At 35.6% G+C, this 18,952-nt stretch overlaps 1 protein-coding gene across 1 annotated transcript in view; it reads right to left on the reverse strand.

The window, feature by feature from the left end:
* Positions 1-18,952, reverse strand: part of ifc (delta4-sphingolipid-FADS-like protein ifc) — a 46,159-nt gene that overhangs the window by 20,240 nt on the left and 6,967 nt on the right. Inside the window, exon 2 of the mRNA XM_072524076.1 lies at positions 2,093-2,269. Within this exon, the coding sequence (XP_072380177.1) occupies positions 2,093-2,269 (177 nt within the window). The remainder of the gene's footprint in view (positions 1-2,092; positions 2,270-18,952) is intronic.

The following is an 18,952-nucleotide window of genomic DNA, read 5'->3' on the forward strand; positions in this document are numbered from 1 at the left end:
CAGTCTTTGGTGATGGCTCCAACCGTCGACTGTGGTATGACGCATTGTCCATAACAACGACAGAATTTGCTTCAAGGCTTGGTAGAATATTTGAAAACCAACCTTCGAATCTTTGAGAGTCCATTTCCTCATGGTAATCGTTGGTTTTCTTGGATTCGAATAGTAACAAGCCGTTGTCCAAAAAACCCGAATCGCTGCCTATATGTGTTATTATGAGCCTCCATCCTTTACCCACTGGTGTTTTTAATCCTAATGAAAGCTCTTCAATGAAGGCTTGTCGACAACTTTTAATTTCCAAATTTTGCCACACCTTTGAGACAGTATGACCTTGATTTAGCCAAGTTTCATCTAAATAGTATACTTTTCGCCCTTCACGACGATACTCTCGGATTTTTTGTAAGTAATTTTTCCGCCACAAAATAATTTCATCTTTTTCTAAAAGAACACTATTCCTGCTTCTTTTTATATATTTAATGTTCATTTGTTCTAATGTTCGCAATAAAACACCTCGTGATATTTTGGGTATTGAATTATCGGAATTTATTTCAACTTCAACTTTCTTTAAGGTTGGGATTTCGTCCCGAAAAAAGAAAGCATGGAATTTCCTCCGAATAGCATATTTGGTATGATCTTCAAGCTGAATGCGTTTTCTACCTCTGGTTTCAATGGTTTCAACAGGTCCATCATTCAATTTACCTTCACTTTGTTTAAAATTGTTTACAATTCTGTATACACTTCTCGTCGAAACTTTAGTCAAATCACTACACAGGGTAACTACATCGTTGACCGACATACTTTTATTCCTTTCACGGAGTCCACAATACACATTGAATATAATAGTTTTTTCTCCCATCGAAAAATTTGGACGTCGTTTACTTTTACTGCTTTCACTTTCCATATTACTCACAACAGTAACATAAGTGTTCACTGCTTAGATAATCTAATCGATATGTGAGTCATGTCCTGCGGTGGGGCCACGATGAGTAGAATACTATTTTGCTGACGTCACGTTGCGTAGCAACGACGAATAGAATTGACGGTTGCTGGGCAACGTGACGTCAGCAAAATAGTATTCTACTCATCGTCATCACACCACTGTTTACTTCGATAGCAAAACAACCGAATACCTGAGTAGCCGACTTTCACCGACTATCGCGGTTTTAGGGAGGTGTAACTATAACCTTCTAAACTAAAATTATTATTTATTGTAATTAATTCAAATTTATAAAACAAGAATAAAAAGTAATGGCAATAATATAACAATAATATAAAGTACAGCGATGTAGTATATCTTTTCTAAGTAAAAATATTAAGAGAATAAAAGTTTTGATTCTAAAAGTATGTCGAGTAGGAGATAAAAAAAATTGAACGTATTAAACGAGCACTGAAAGATGTATGTGGCGTCCTTCATCATTTTTAGTTGCGAATTTTGATTTCCAAAAAACTCCAGCTTACCAAATTTCGTGTTGTTATCCCATGCCTATCACGAAATATTTAAAAATAAAAGTTTAACTTTGACCCCCTTTATTTTGGTTATTATCAACTTTCGTACTAAAGTAAGTTAGTTTAAATCGGCCTATTTTAATCTCAGGAATCTAAGATTAACTTATGGCCATTCGTTACCAAACACCATGTATATTATATTAATATATATAATAACCCAAATGTCAACAATAATAAAATATTAAAATTAACATAATTATAAATAGGTACATATTTATTTAATACAAGTAGCTTTGTCGTAACTTCTTATGATATTTTTCGTACGCCATTGGAAGACCTACGATAGCAATGAACCATCACTATTACTTCAAAGAATTTACTGCCTAGATTTCTGAATTCAGACTATAGGTCCAATCACACACTAGCTATGTAGTTGAAGTAAATGTATTTTAGATGATCTTATTTTCTTTAAATTTGTGTTTTAAAGAAATCAAAAAATTGTAAATATTTTATAAAAGTAGTAAATAATTAAGGTTATATTTTGAATGGTAGTGAATGTGTATGAATGATTAACCACCCAAAAGGAGGATGGCCAATTATGATTTTTTTCGATAACATAATAGCAAAAGCAAAAACATAATATGCTTACCCAACATTAAAGAATGATTGATGACACCTCCTAAGCAATACGCTACTAAAATTAGCACTGGCCACGACCTATCTTTGAGTAAGTACAATAGTACAAATTGTGTAAGTACCATGCTTGTTACGACCCATTTAAAGTTCGGATCGTATCCAAAGAGTTTCTTGATTTGAGGATATTTTTCTGAAATGAAAAAATATTGATTAATTACATTAACTAGGCAAAAAAAATAAAAGGAACTAAAAATAACAGTACCAGCAAACTTGTTTTCTTTAACTATACTATATTTATGGTTGAAAAAAAATATATAAAATGATAATAAATTAAATTGTTGGTATTTGGAAAGGTTTCAACAATAGTGTTGTATTTTCCCGTCCTGTATAAGGTTTTAATTTAGGTATTATAAATATTCGAAAGAGAGTTTTTTTATAATCATTCGAATTGCATCTCAAAATTTTCGAAGTCTAATTGTTTATTTACACAGCCCAATTTGCCTTGGGTAAACCACATCCTTCTTTTAAATCGTTTTCTCTGTAAATCTCTTAAGTTCCTACCTAACGCTTTTAGATTTGCGCGTCAAATCCAATTGTTTGTTTACATTGCCAGGTGCCTCTATCGATATAGCTATTTATTGTCTTTCTCATAATCCGTTTTCCCTGTTTCGCCCACAGTAATTTTAAAATAATAACTGAATTTTCAATCAATATAGTTAAGCGATTGGCTGATCCTTTTCTACGCGCTAAAAAAATAACTCTGGAGGCCCACTTCGCTTGGTACCGCGGAGGAAGAGTTTTGTGAGACACTTTTCATCTGCGTAGCGAGAAGGCTAGTCGGCAAAGTAGTTCGCCGGACGTTAGCAGTGTTTTACACCGCTGATACAGGCTGGAAACAATTTGCCAGAAATGTCTGGCAGTAGTGTTAAAAATAGTATGCAGTAAATAAAATAGACTGAAGTAAATTGACGTATGTATCAACGCAGCAGGTAAAAAATGAAACCATAAATAATGATTAAGTTAGAACAGAATGGTTCACTATTCGTTTTGGGTGAAAGCATAAGTTACTGTAAGTTTTTACCATTTTTATATCCTACTACAGCAGATTCAATTACTATGCTGAATATTTTCTGACGATGAATAATGCAGGGAGAAAAACACCTGTTATTATTTTTATTTTCTTTCACATATTATGTACGAGGGTGGATTGATATAAAACTAGCCTTTGATAGAAAAAACAAGTTTTTTGGAATTAAGTCGATTTATTTCTCAACATAGTCCCATTTTAGCTCGATACACTTAGTAAGACGATGTTCCAATTTTTTTATCCCATCCGAATAGTACTTTTGCTCGAGCTCTTTAAAATAGGCCGAAGTTTCAGCGACGACTTCATCATTTGTTGCGAAACGGCGTCCTTCGGGCCATTTTTTTAGGTTTGGAAACAGGAAAAAATCACTGGCGGCAAGATCTGGAGAATACGGTGGGTGTTCAACCAATTCATAGCCCAATTCGTCACCATTTTGCCATGGCGACGGCCGATCGGTGAGCCGGTGCATTGTCTTGGTGAAAGAGCACTTTTTTGCGTTCCAAACCGGGGCATTTTCGACGCAATTCCGCATCGAATCGATTCAATAATGGTGTGTAGTACTCCAAGTAGTCGATGTGGATGATGCCCTTCGCATCCCAGAAAACAGTCGCCATCACTTTGCCGGTCGAATGTGCACTCTTTGCCTTCTTCGGTGGCCCTTCGCTGCGTTTGCGCCACTGTTTCGACTGTTCTTTAGTTTCCGGTGTGTAATAATGCACCCAGGTGTCATCAACGGTGATAAATCGGCGAAAAAAATCCTTCGGATCGCGCTGTATCATCGCCAAAAGAGCGTCTCCGAAGTGGTCACACGTTTTTGCATTTGATCGATTGTCAGCAAACGCGGCAACCATCGCGTGGATAGCTTTTTCATGTCCAAATGATGGTGAATGATGTTGTGTACGCATTCGTAGGAAATGTTTAGGACCTCTATTAACTCGCGGAGCTTAATTCGACGATCTGCCATAATCATGTCATGGACTTTGTTGATCATTTCCGGCGCGGTGACCTTTGTTTTACCCTTTTTGTGGAGGAACTTAATCACCGAACGATACTAGACTTTTTCCATTTCTCCCAAAACACAAAATTGGTTTGCTTTTGACGGCTGTAAAAACCAAACTAATTGTTTTTAAAACTTAAAATTTTAACAGACGTCATGTCATGAATGGCAAATATCAACACCGAAACCAATTCGGTATCAAGTAGCGCCATCTATCAAAGGCTAGTTTAATATCAATCTATCCTCGTACCTAGTGAGAGTGCAGTGTTACAGTATTTTTTTGAAGGAGGTATACAGTAGGACCTCACTAATCCGGACTTTGTTCGCTGTAATCCGGCCGGGCAATAGGGTTCGCGTGCGGTTAGAGAAATGTAAAGGTGATAGCTACTCTATCATTGCTACGAGGTTGGTCTAGACAGGTCAACTGTGGGCGACGTAAAAAAAAACAAAGACAAAATCTTAAAGTTTGTAAACAAATCGGAAAATTCCGTTTTAGAAGATACTTTGTTTACGTGGTTTTTGTAACAAAGACGATTACATGTTACTGTAAGTGGTGTTATGATTTGTGAGAAAGCGCTTGTTTTTCATCGCCAGATTACAAACTTCAATATCGAGTTTAATGCAAGCCGGGGATGGTTAGACAAATTTAAACAACGTCACGGAATAAGACGTTTAAAAATTGCCGGTGAAAAACTATCCAATGATGAATCCGCTATCGGACCATTCCAAATACTTACATCCACTTACAGAAAGTTATTAGAAAAAAAGAATTAACAGCGGAACAAGTGTACAATGCTGACGAATCTTGTTTGTACTGGCGATTATTGCCCTATCATACTTTACCGTCTGCCAGTGAGAAGTGGGCTTCCGGAAGGAAAATGATAAAGATGAGAGTGACATTCATGCCTTGTGCAAATGCGGCTGGAATCCATAAACTTCAATTGCTTGTTTGTTATCGTGCACAAAAAAATTCTTGGTTGCTGTATACAACCAATGGATCAGAACGTTATACAAAATGTGAACGCAAATATCGACCACATTAAAATCGATATCTAACAATAAGCAAACCGTTTTTCTTTTGGCTAATTGATGGACCGATGTTAGGGCATCTCTAATTAACAAATCATGCAAGAATTTCATCATCATCATCATTGGCTTTTACAACTCTCCGTGAATTTTTGCCGCGTTTACTATTGCCTTCCATTGATTCCGATCCTGTGCTATTATTTCCCATGGCCTTACTTCCATCTTCTCCAGGTCTTCCCTGACTGCGTCTTTCCACCTTTTTCTAGGCCTTCCTGTCGATCTTCTACCATCTGGTCTTTCCCAAAACACATTGCTAATCAGTCTGTCGTCATTACTCCGTACCACGTGGCCTGCCCATCTTAATCTATTGGCTTTTATGTATCTTACGATGTTTCCTTTCCCGAAGAGAGTCTCTATTTCATTGTTGTATCTGCCCCTCCATTCATTTGTCACGCTGTCCCTGCAAGGACCATATATAATTCGCAGGATTTTGCGTTCCCATACTAATAGCTTATTGATTTCTTTCTTTCTCAATGTCCATGTTTCACTTCCATATGTCACTGCTGGTCGTATTATGGTTTTGTACATTTGGATTTTGGCACGCCTTGAGAGAAGCTTTGACCTCATTAGATGTTGAATGGCAAAGAATGATTTATTCCCCGCCAGTATTCGTATTTCAACCTCCCATTCACCTGTGTTTTCACTGATAATTGTTGCTCCTAGGTATTTGAATTCTTTGACCACCTCAAAATTATGATCGTTTATGGTAATGTTTTGTCTTATTCGCTGTCGTTCCTTTTTTGATACGACCATGTATTTAGTTTTTTCTTCGTTTATTTTCAGGCCTACGCTTAGTGTTGCTTCTTCAAAGTTCGATACTATATCCTTAATGCAATAATAGCAAGAATTTGCACCCTGAATTTCTTACTGATAATGATGAATCAGAAGATGATATTCCCTTAGCCCAGATTTTTATTAGGTTGAGGAGACCCAATGATCCTCAAATAAGTGAGGCCGAAGCTCAAGAATGGGCTGCTGGTGGTGCCGAAAGTGAGATACAAAGTTACGAAGTGTTAACCGATGAGGAGATTGTGCAAGCGGCAAGAATGTGTAAGTACAATGAGCAAGATGAGGCTAATAGCGTGTCATAGCGTCATAACGATAGCAAATTCTCGCCTCCAAAAAAGTTAGTAGTTTAGAGGGAGTGGCAGCTTTCAACACAGTTTTATTTGAACTCACTTTTTTTCTTTATACTGTAGTTTAAAAATCGATTAAAGAAACTGTGGTTTGTTAAACATATGTTTTATTACCATTAAATATGGCATACTATAATCCGGATGTCTCGATAATCCGCAAAGGGTCTTGTTTTTGCCTCACCGTATTAACGAGGCCCTACTGCCTACTGTATTCCTTTAATTTCTTTTACATGCTTTAATAACCATTTTTTTTTTATACAACACTACAACTCCAGAATCGATAGACCATATAAATAATTTAGGTATACGTTTTTAAACTTATAATAAATGTATTAAATAAATTGTCCTAAAAACGAATCGATCAAATCGGATAAGTAGACTTGATAACACTTTGATTCCATTCTGGTGGAGCTATAATTTCTGGGTGAAGTGTATTTAAAAAATCAAGTAGTTTCTTTACAAAAAATTAGAACACAAAATTTGATATCTGTTATCATTATATACTTCGAAATTTTGATAACAGTAATTTTAATGACTGTGTTATCATAAAATCAGAATGTAATACAAAAGATTAATTCGTACATATGCTTGAAAAATAGAAAGGCAAAATTATTACATAACTGCATAAACCGAACGTGTTTGAAGGACTGTCTAAGACTTTGACTGAGATGAAACCTGTTCACATTTAAACTCATGTATCTGGCAGATTTTCGTGTACTTATCTACTGATCTTCTTGCTAATAATAATTAAAAATAAAAATCCACATTCACTAACAGTGTTTAAAAATAATCGAAACAAAAAATTTCATATCTATTATGACGTTGTAAAAATTACGGTAGAGGCTGTGGCAAGTTTGTGGTAAATTCATGATTATATGAAACTAACAAAAAGGATAACTATATCGTTCGTTATATGCCGGCCATATCAAGAATTCAACAAAATAACTTAGAGATAGAAATGGTAGAAGAATTCTGCTACTTAGGATCACTGTTAGACTACAAAAATAACACATCCAACGAGATAAAAAAAAAAGAATATGCGTGTCTAACCGCTGTTATTTTGGCCTGGGCCCTCAACTAAGAGCGAGAAGTATGTCAATAGCAACAAAGTGCAAACTTTATAAAACAATAATACGCCCAGTCACATACTCACATACGGATCGGAAACATGGGCAATGACGACCCGAGATGAAGAGTTACTGCGTCTTTAAAAAAAAAGTATTGAGGACCATATATGGCGGAGTAAACGAACAGGGTCTGTGGAGAAGGCGATATAACTTTGAACTCTATAGACTTTTTGGTGATGCAGATATCAAAATAAACCGCCTAAGGTGGGTGGGCCACGTTATGCGGATGGATAAGAGTGATCCCACTAAAATAACTATGAAAAACAGGCCGGTCGAAAGAAGAAGAAGATGGCGACCTAAACTCAGATATCTGGACGATGTACAGGAAGATCTGAGGGAGATTGGAGTGAGGGGCTGAAGAAGACAGACACTCGATAGGGAAGGATGGAAGAACGTTTTGAAGCAGGCCAAGGCTCACGAAGGGCTGTAGCGCTAACTGATGATGATGATATCGTTCGTTCTAACTGTAGTGGATAGATTGGATGATGTTTCTTTTCTCTTCCTGTTGGCTATACGGTAAAGGGATGCATAGGATCTGTTAAATAATCCCCTCATATTTCTAAGCCATGACGTTCTTCTTCGACCTGGCCCTCATCTTCCGCCTATCTTGCCTTGTATTATTAAATGAAGTATATTGTTTCTATAACAATAAAACAAAAAACTTACACAACATTTTATAAAATGGTTCAGTCAACAACAAGTTCCACAATTTCTGACACATCTGAGTCTGTTAATAGTACATATAAACAATCTCTACAAGCACTTAAGTATTTTGAAGGAAAGTTGGGTGAAAAAACTGTAAATAAACAAGATTTTTCAGTAAAATGGGTGAAAAAACTGTAAATAAACAAGATTTTTCAGTAAAATGTTTATTTATTTATGGCAATGACTGGGTGATAATAATTGGTATTTTGAAAAATTGTGCGGCAATTATTGGTTTTTTGTCTTTATATGGTTTTTATACACTCGCGATCATAAAATCCGGGTCATCTTGAAAATTTCAAGTTTCTTAAATATTTTTGCCTCTGGTGCAGTAATAACCTTTTTTTTGGCTAATATTTGTCATCAATGTTTGTTTTGAAAGAAAAAAATTGGTTTTTTATTGTTTTTATTGAAAAAAACAGAAAACAAATCAAATTGTTGATAAATAAAACATACGAAAAAAGATGGAAAATAGAGAACGTGGTAAAAAATCAGTGAAATTTCAATGACCAATATCGTGTATTGCCTCCCCTTGCTCTAATAACCTCTTGCAGACGACGGGGCATACTCTCAATTTTTCTCCAGATTACATGTTGTGGTATGTTATTCCACTCTCTCACTAACAGATCCTTAAGCTCCTGTGCGTTGTTAGGAGGAGGTGTATGGGTTTGAATACGTTTTTTCAAATCGTCCCAGAGATGTTCGATGGGATTCAGGTCCGGAGACCTAGCTGGCCAGGGTACCCTCGTAATTCCAACTTCGTCCAAGTATTACATACTGATCCTGGCAACGTGCGGTCGCACGTTGTCCTGCATAAAAACGGCGTTTTCTCCAAGCCCTGCCATGTTGGGCATAACATGTTCTTCCGGAATCTCCGTAATGTACCTTCGTGCAGTTAGGGACCAATTTTCGATGAAGAGTAATTCTGTGTGGAAGTCGGAAGTTATACCTCCCCAAGCCATGACCGAGCCTCCACCAAATGGCATTTTTGGAGCAATGCAAGCTTGTGAAAATCGTTCACCGGTTCTCCTTTAAACTCTTACACGTCCATCAGATCCAGTTAGGCAGAAACGGGATTCATCTGAGAATAACACTTTGCTACAATCGTTAATTCCCTAATGCGCGTATTGTCGAGCAAAAGCTAGTCGTGCAACTCGAGGCACCCGGCGAAGTGGCGGTCCTCTAGCCATTACCCGAGAAGATAGTCAAGAAGAACGAAGTCTTCTTCTGACTGTTGCAACACTAAAATTGCGATTTCGTACTTCCTCTAGACGATTCTGATGCATAACCGCAGTTGAGGTCCGGTTTCGTAAAGCCTGAAACACAAGGAAACGGTCATCTAGTGCCTTGGTCGTTCTTCTTCGTCCAGAGCCAGGTCGCCTGGTTAGCAAACTTGCTTCCTGAAAGCGTTGAAGCACTCGTTGAACAGTAGAAAGGCTTACGCCAACAGTTCTTGCGACTTGCCGTTGAGTGTGACCGTCTTCCACAAGTGCAACAATTTGTGCCGTTTCAACAACACTCAAAGGCATTTTTGTCAAAAAATAAACACTAATAATGGCACTAATAAACACTAATGGTGGCAATAATAAACGTTTGTCCGTTGCATTTGAACAGAAAGTCTAAGTACAAACGAGACATTTAAAACAAGCGGAGTTACAGGTAGCGTTCATTTTGGGAAGTGTGCCCTTTACCGCGAAATCGGCACTATTGGAATTCTTTGTTACAAAGGAAACCGCAACAATTCTCAGAAACATGCATTAGTTTGTATTTGTGTTATTATTATTTACGATAAAGCTCGTTAAAAATGAAATATCGGTGATTTTCAGGGTGACCCGGATTTTATGATCGCGAGTGTATTTATTTTTCTTATAGTGGCAATGACTGGTCATTTACTAGATACGAAAAGAATTTTTAAAGAGAAATGGATAATAAAAGTGATGATAGACGACCCAATGATATTTATATTACCCTATCGATTAATAAAAATTTGTGCGTGAGCGAACAATTGCTTTAATACACTAGTACCTCACAACGTAATTGATTCCTAAACAGATTGAATTGAAATGGTTATTAGACGCTAATCATATGTGGGTAGAAAACTGGTGGAGCTAAACATACTTTATTTGTACATAAATTTGTAGATAAAATAAACCAACATTTTTAAGTGAAATATAACAAGCAACTCATAAACTTTCCCTGTTTTTACAGACATAAATAGCTCGTTAAACTAAACTATTAAGTACATTATTGCTAATATTCGAATAAAACAATTTTGGTGCATATAAACTGCATGTTGTAAATATCAAAGTACAATATGGCCCAAAATAAACAGTACTGACACTGAAACATAGGTGTCGCTTTGTGCGCGATAGTAAATTAACTGGTATAGACCCGTCGAGTAATACTTTAACAATTAATTAGTAAGGAATAATAATTATTATTATCAAAAATGGCGTTAAATAGAGAGGGAAAAGTGTTTCTTGTGAAGCATTATTTTCACTCATACGAAATCGGCCAACGTTATGATGCAAGTTTGCGATACGTGTGTGATCCATTCACACAATGGTTTAACACTAGAATTAGAAAGTCGGGCTTAGCATACCTACCTAGAAAGCTCGAAGGGATCGTTTTGGCCCCAAGTTCCTAAATCAATAAAAACCAAGTTTAGAATTAACTATTTATTTGGGAATAAACAAAAAATAAAAATAAACAGTTTTAAGAAATTATATAAACTCTTGACGATAGAATTTGATTTAATTTTTTAGTTTCATTTTAAACATTTGGAACACCATACAGTTTGTAGTTTTTGTCATTTGCCACACATTGTCTTGTTACAGCCGTGACACTCATTGGAGGTATGATTTCCTTTACAAAACATTTTTAACTAAAATTTTTTTCTTTTTTGGCTAGTAACAGTGCTGGTGGTTGGTAAATCCGGTGGTGCTGGGTATAGTACCAGATTTCGGGAGGCAAGGTATGGAGCCCGTAATTCTTCACACAGCTGAAGAATAAACTTACGACGACTGATTTTACTTCCAGTAACTTCTTTATAAATAATCCATGCATTTATTGCTCCTAAGTCAAGAATGTTATAAAACACGTGCATTGGCCATCGTCTTGAAGCAACTTTTGCAGTATAAAGACGCGCCATTTGGTAAACTACATCAACCCCGTATTTTGTTTCATTATAAAAACTTACTGTTTGAGGAAGTTTTTTTCCATCAACAGCAACATCCACTGATTGATGTAATGAGCTCAACAAAAGCACATTTTTGTGACTCTTTCCTTGGTATGCGGTGTTATCTTTTCGTCGCTCTGGAATATATGGGTAACATATAATTCTCCATTTTTACTCTTTACGCTTAGAGCAACTTCCTTTCTGTTGCGATTCAAAGTACCCACAAGACTTGTTGATTTTTTTTGCAATGCCTTGGCCAATTTTAACGATGTAAAGTAGTTATCTGTCGTAAAATTTTTGCCCTTTCCCAGTTGATTTTCCATTAACCGCAAAACAACATATTCACCAACACTTGTATCTTTCTTGCGTAGATGATCGGTGCCAGTATAAGGGTAACCATTTACAATATATTTTGATTCCACGCATGTCAAAAGCCAAAATTTTATGCCAAACTTATTCGGCTTATTTGATATGTACTGTGTGAACGGGCACCTGGCTTTAGAAGGCAGTAGTTGTTCGTCCACAGTAAGGTTTATTCCCGGTTTGTAACATGCACCACTATTTTCTATAAATCCATTCCAAACCGCAGAGGCTAGAGCAAATTTGTCGGTTTTCAATCGTTCAGATCTCGTTTGCTTTATGTCAAATCTGAGATATTTTATAATATCCTTGAATCTGTCTCGTGGCATAGTTTGCCTAAAAAACTGAGGACCCCATACTGTTGACCACAAGCTGTTGGTTGCAGTGGCGCACCGAGGGGGGGTTTTGGGGGTTAACCCCCCCCCCAGGACCCTATTCCGACACTGTTACTTACACATTTTAACGACTCAAAATGGAGGTAACATCATAAAAAAAAATTTTGGTGACCAACCAAAACCCCCCCAGAGGCAAATTCTATGTGCGCTACTGGTTGGTTGGGAAATTTTTGGCGTCGTAGACTCCTCTTGCGTACATAATAGCAAGGGCAGCCTCCAGTTCTTCCAAAGTTATAGTCCATGTGTCATTTTTCAAACATCGATGTGCTTCTGCAATAGTGCATTCATTCAATGAATATGAATACTAAAAATCATAATCTTACCAGGTACTGATCCAGAATCAATAACTTTCCACGTTGTTCCGTCTTTCGATTGTTCGGTGTCTCCGATTGAAATAGTTTTTCCTTGTTGACCTCTTTTTCTCTTGCGACTTGGCTTAGATGCACTTGGATTCACGATAAAATTAGCTGACTCGTGCTGTTGAGTTGTAGAAGCAGTGTTTACATAAATTGGTGAGTCTTGTACAATAAAACTTTCTAACTGCTCTGAAGCATCAGAGTCACTTGAATCATTATTTTGTGGTGGTACGTATTGTTCATCGTCTGACTCATTATTTTCTGCAAATTCAGATTCACCTCCCGAAAAATCTTTTTGTATTTTTCGTATTTCTTCAAGAAGTTCAAGCTCTGATAGTCCACGACGAGACATCTTTACAGTCGCCTTGAATTTTCACAATTGAACGAATGTTTTAATATTCTAGAAACGAGAGTCAGCAGAACCTAATAAACCGCTCAATAAACAAAATACTTTCAAGGAACAAACAGTATGTAACAAAATACCTTCTAGGAATAAACGTACATAAACATAATTTTATCTATCCGACAGAAAGTTAAAAGAAATCGTCAAATTTCCGAGAAAACGATAATAATTAATACAGGGCCAGTTTGGCCCCTTCAGACTTCTATGGTAGGTTTGTTAGAAAATCCATTTAATAAATTGAGTAAACAATATTTTTTTGCGTTAAATAAGACTTTGTATCAAAATATTAAAAGTCATAAAATATGAAATTATTATTGTGTCAAATAAAAGAACTACAATAACTTCAAATCGCAACAGGGGCCAAATTGGCCCCTCCGACTTTCTAGTGTTAATAAACGTTCTCCAAGTATCAGTAATGCTGTAATTTTGAAGGTTATTGAAAAGTTCAGAGATACGGGTAATGTATTGTGTCAACGAAATGAAAACTAGGGGAGCCCAGAACAGTTAAGAACAGCAATGCCATGAACGTGTTTTAAGTGAATCTTGGAAAATCAAAAAGCCAGCTATACAAAGTCAGCGTTGCCTCTTCACTTAAAAAGACCTTCCTTGCAAAGAATCGTGAAGGAGCTGGGTGCATTTTCGTATGTGATTCAGGTACATCAACAATTACCTCCTCGGAATTATCGCAGTAGAATGAAATATAGTGCCAGAATTCTTGTGTTACAGTATGAAAATCCTAAATTTTTTAAAAATGTATGGTTTTCAGACGAAGCAATTTTCATTTGTCGGGTAATGTAAACAGTCGCACAAATCGATTTCTGGGCTTTGCCAGACTAGATGAAGTTCAAGTAGTTCCTTTACATAGTGCAAAAGTGAGTGTCTGGTCTGCAGTTTCGGGACACGGAATCATTAGTTCTTACTTTATCGAAGAAAATGTAGGCAAGTCACATTTAATCAAAAGAGGTACACACAAATTTTAAGACGCTTTATCCCTGATCTACGTCAATTCTATCGAGTACATAATTTGGCATTTCAAGAGCAATTTTTCCAGCAGTACGAGGCAACTTGCCATACTGCTGTCACAATTCGTCAATTGCTTCAGGGTCATTTTCCAAACAGATTCATTTCACAATTTTCTTATACTTCACCTTCTCCAGACCTCAGACCTCACATCTCCAGACGCATACATTTGAGCTAAAATTGTCGTTAAATGTAAAATTAAACAGGCACCATAAACCATCGATGAATTAAAGGATGCCATTAGACCGTTCTTCGCGGACCTGATAACATGACGAGAATCTTGGAACATTGGTATGAAGTGTGTCTTGAGCGAGAAGGAGCACATTTAGAATATAAAATAAAGTGTCAATAATATTTATTTCTTAAAACAATAAAATAATTACAAGTTCAGTACAGTTTATTTTGGGCTACACTGTACTTAAAGGATGCTCAGAAAAATAGAAATAGCGCTTGAGAAGGAACCAATGTGGTGAACACTGGTGTGGCTTCCCTTAACTGGCAAAAAAATTGACATACAAAGATTGTGCTGGGGTGTTCACCTTATAAGAATGGATAACAGAACACCTAGTAGAACGTTTAGTGAAAGACTTTAAAGCTTCTGAACTGTCGAGGTGGGCTTTATTATTTACGCGATTCGAAAACGTTACAAAGTAACTCGTCGCGGTAATATAGACAAATAAATGGATAACGTCGGTTACAGCACATATGAGGAAGCAAAAAGGAAAAGAGACGAAAGAAAAGATGATAAAATCTTCGGAAAAAGCAAAAAACATAGGAAGAACCGCAACAAAAACAGAAATATCTCATTACGCCGTATTGGATCAGCTATTGAAAGATATAATGGAAATTAAAAAAGAAATAAAACAAATACTTAAAAGAAATAAAAAAAGTGGAACAGTACTTAGTACTGTTCTGCTACTGCCTTAGTCTACAGCAGTACTGTAGACTAGCGCAAATCTTCATGGTATGTTTTCTGTATTTTTAAAATTTAAATAATATATTTAAAATTAAATAAAGTAGTTTTATTATTTACTTATTTTTTATATTTAAAACTAATTCATTTAATTTTTATGTTTGCTCCTAACGCCACCTGTTAACGTATTAACAAAGCATACGTTGTTTACTTATGACAAACCTGTCAAATTCAGACCAAATACAGTATACTCCCTCTATAACGAACACGGTTATTACGAGGTTTCGCTTATAACGAGATACATTAGATGTCCCGTGAAATTTCTATTGAACTATAACCGTCTATAGCGAGGCAAATTTGGTTATAACGAGATAAAATAAGATCCAAAAACGTGTTTTTTACGTTTTTAGTCCGGTCGTGGCTATAAGTAAATACCTTTTCAAACAGCCCCTTAATAAACTTAACTGCAGCCCGCAATAAACTTCTTTACAATGAATAAATACAACTGTTTCACATCTTTAGAAAATATATGATAGAATGATACTGGACCATTTAAAGCAGTTAAAAATAACAGAGTTCTTAAAATTGCAGAAGCAATAGTTTATGTTATCCTTGAAAATACGATTTATACATTATGTAGTTGGAAAAAAATATAAGTACAGCTTTTTTGTTTTAACGAATATCATTGATAATAAAAGTTAACAACTCTTTTATGTTTTAATATATTTCATTGACAATAAAAGTAAATAACTTTTTTTCAAAAACGCCATTCAAACAATATTTATTAGCATCTTATATTGCTCCGAATGGCTTCACTATAGGAAGTTAATGGTTTAGAAAACTACAGATTCATATGTATGCACAGTATTATGATTGTCTGATATAACGAGATCGGCTTATAACGAGGTAATTAGTCTGTCATTTCAGTTCTCGTTATAGAGGGAGTGTACTATATTAATAATAAAATATAAATAAATAACATTTGATAGTAAATTTAATTATTATATAAACTAAATAATATGTTTAAAAAAATAATAATTGTATTTATATGAAAGTATTTTAAAACAAGAATTATTATAAAAATTTAAACAGAATCTTTTAATAACAGATATTCTTTTAATTTTTTACTTCTCATTGAATGTTTATACTTTATTGAACCACGTCAAGAAAGTAGAAAAAAAATGTTTACGGTGGACAATTTGCATTAAGTTATTGAACCGGTGATAATTAATACATAGGAGATGATTCACAGGATGAGGATGATTTAGATATGGATTACGATTAGTATTAATTAACGAGAAATATCTTAGATTTAATGCTCATTTGTTTTTTTAGTACTGTATCTACAGAACATTTCAGTTACGATCTTGTTGTGTATTTTATGTAATATATATTTATCGTGTCGTATAGGATAAACTATTTGCATTTTTTTTGTATATACCTATATAAGTATTTACGAGGTATTATTTAGATATTTTATGTATACGGGCATTTTTTATAGAATTAATTTGTTTTTTTGTTTATTCTCTTATTTAACTTAGTTATATTAATGCGTAAGGATTTCTAAAACGAAGCGCGTACGTTCCTGATTTCTCAGTCTATCGCCAAACTACCACACACCTACCACTGTGCCGACATGAGCGGCATCGCTGCGCGCCATAATACCAGCACTGCATACCAGCCGCAACAAAAGGGTATTGAGCGAAAAAGTCATAGAACCGAAACGAGAAGCTGCTACGTTTGGTCTATATATAAATGAAAGCAAAACAAAATATATGGAGTGCACAAAATCGAATGAACATGAGAATCTGAAGGTAGACAACCATACCTACAAATGTGCCTCCACTTTTCCCTACCTAGGCTCAATAATAAATGACAACAACATCAGTCAAGAAATACAAGCACGGATTCTTAGCGGTAATAAGTGCTTTTATGCATACAAAGACTTAATGAAAAGTAAGTTACTGAATCGTGAGTCTAAGCTGAGAATCTACAAAACAGTAATTAGACCAGTGGTCACATATGGATGTGAAACGTGGACCCTCTCAACCACTGATGAAAATCAACTGAGAATATTTGAGCACAAAATACTAAGGAAGATATTTGGACCAAACCAATGCAGCGATAGTTCGTGGAGAATTAAAATGAACCACGAGCTGGATGAACTAATGCAGAGCGCAGATATTGTCAGATTTGTAAAATCACAAAGACTAAACTGGCTTGGTCACCTAGAAAGAATGCCAGATAATCGAGCTGCAAAAGTAGTCCAGAGATGGAAGCCCCAAGGAAACAGAACAAGAGGAAGGCCCCGTAAAAGATGGATAGACGACGTAGAGAGGGATCTTAAAACCATGAACATCAGGCAGTGGCGAAGGAAAGTATCCGACAGGGCAGAATGGAAGAACATTGTTAAGCAGGCCAAGACTCACAAAGGGTTGTAGCGCCATTAGAAGAAGAAGACGTATTTATGAGGTATTATTTACATATTTTATGTATACGGGCATTTTTTATAGAATTAATTTGTTTTTTTGTTTATTCTCTTATTTAACTTAGTTATATTAATGCGTAAGGATTTCTGAAACGAAGCGCGTACGGTCCTGATTTCTCAGTCTATCGCTAAACTACCACACACCTACCACTGTGCCGACATGAGCGGCATCGCTGCGCGCCATAATACCAGCACTGCATTCTAACTGTGTGGCTTCTAATATAGAAACGATTTTATCGAGAGTAAGTAGTGAATCGATGTCAAGAATCGCTATTGTATGACGCTACCCGTGACGACACCATCTTGTGGCGCAAGTACCGTGTCGCTCGCCTTAGCATTTTACTGTAGAAAAAAAAGTAATATAACGCCAATATAGAAACTTTCTCTTCAAAAAGCAATGAGAGAAATGATACTGAAATTCCTAAAGTATCAGCAGGAGGATCAAAGCTTAGAAAAAAAAAATATAGCTTTTAAACTACCTTGGGAATATCGTAGAAGTTAAATTAAAAAATAAATGTCTCAAAGGAAAGTAAAACTTGCCAGACGTTATGTGTGAGTCTAGGTACGAGATGGTAAAAGATATAATCTTGTTATTTATGTGCCTATCTGTGACAAATGTTGGCGATCTTCATGACAATATTTATCTTATCTATAGTGTATTTTTATGTATGAGAGAGTAATAAAACAATAAATTATGTATGCAAATCCCTAAACTGTTGATACGGGTGAGTCAATGAAAAACAGATATTTGTCAACAAGTTTACAGAAGTATATAGGAAAACAACTTTAAATTGAGTATGACCACCAGGTATAAAGGTTGGAGCAGAATAGAATACAATAGTTGTGAGGGTTACTAATCCCTAAATAAGGTTGCCAGTGTCGGAGTGATGGAGGTTAACAGGTACTAATGAATTTGCAAGAAATGTAAGATGTTTATTTTATTGGTTATATATAACCAATAAAAGTTTAATAAGTACCTACCTATTTGCAAAATAAAGTTTAATTCTTTAGATAAAATAAAACATTTTATTTTATCTGAAATGAGTGCATTCCACGAAGTAAGGGTTTCAACAATCAAACATTTAATTCTTTAATTCCAGGAATCTACGATAGTAATTGACTAGATAATTACCTTCTAAACTTATTCCACAGAAAATGTGATAGTGGGTTTTTCCATTTTGTAGGAAGGTCCAAGTGGCGTATTCAAAATTCTTAACAGTTCACTAAAAGTAGGTACTTCAGTTGCAAGGTGCAGTTTATTGTGTATACTAGTGTTATGGAAAATTTGGAAGTGCCGTGTAAACGCCGAAAAATTGGTCCTCTAACAGTTAATGAAAAGACATTAATATTTAATTGTTTTCAATCATTTACAGACAAACGTTTATGTGAAAGTGTTGATGAGACCGTTGAGTTAGTTAGCAGTACACTTGGTGTTGGGAAATCTTCGATTTACAGAGTTATTAAAGAAGAGGAATGTGGTAGTTTTCAAATGCCACGTAATGCTCCAGGGAAACCAAAATTTCAAATAGAATATCATTTTAAAGAAGGACTTCGACGGAAAGTGCATGAATTCTTCTTTAGACAAGAATTTCCAACATTGGATAAAGTTCTTGTCTCAGTTCGAG

This window comes from Diabrotica undecimpunctata, chromosome 2 (genome assembly GCF_040954645.1).
Source record: "Diabrotica undecimpunctata isolate CICGRU chromosome 2, icDiaUnde3, whole genome shotgun sequence".
NCBI lineage: Eukaryota > Metazoa > Arthropoda > Insecta > Coleoptera > Chrysomelidae > Diabrotica > Diabrotica undecimpunctata.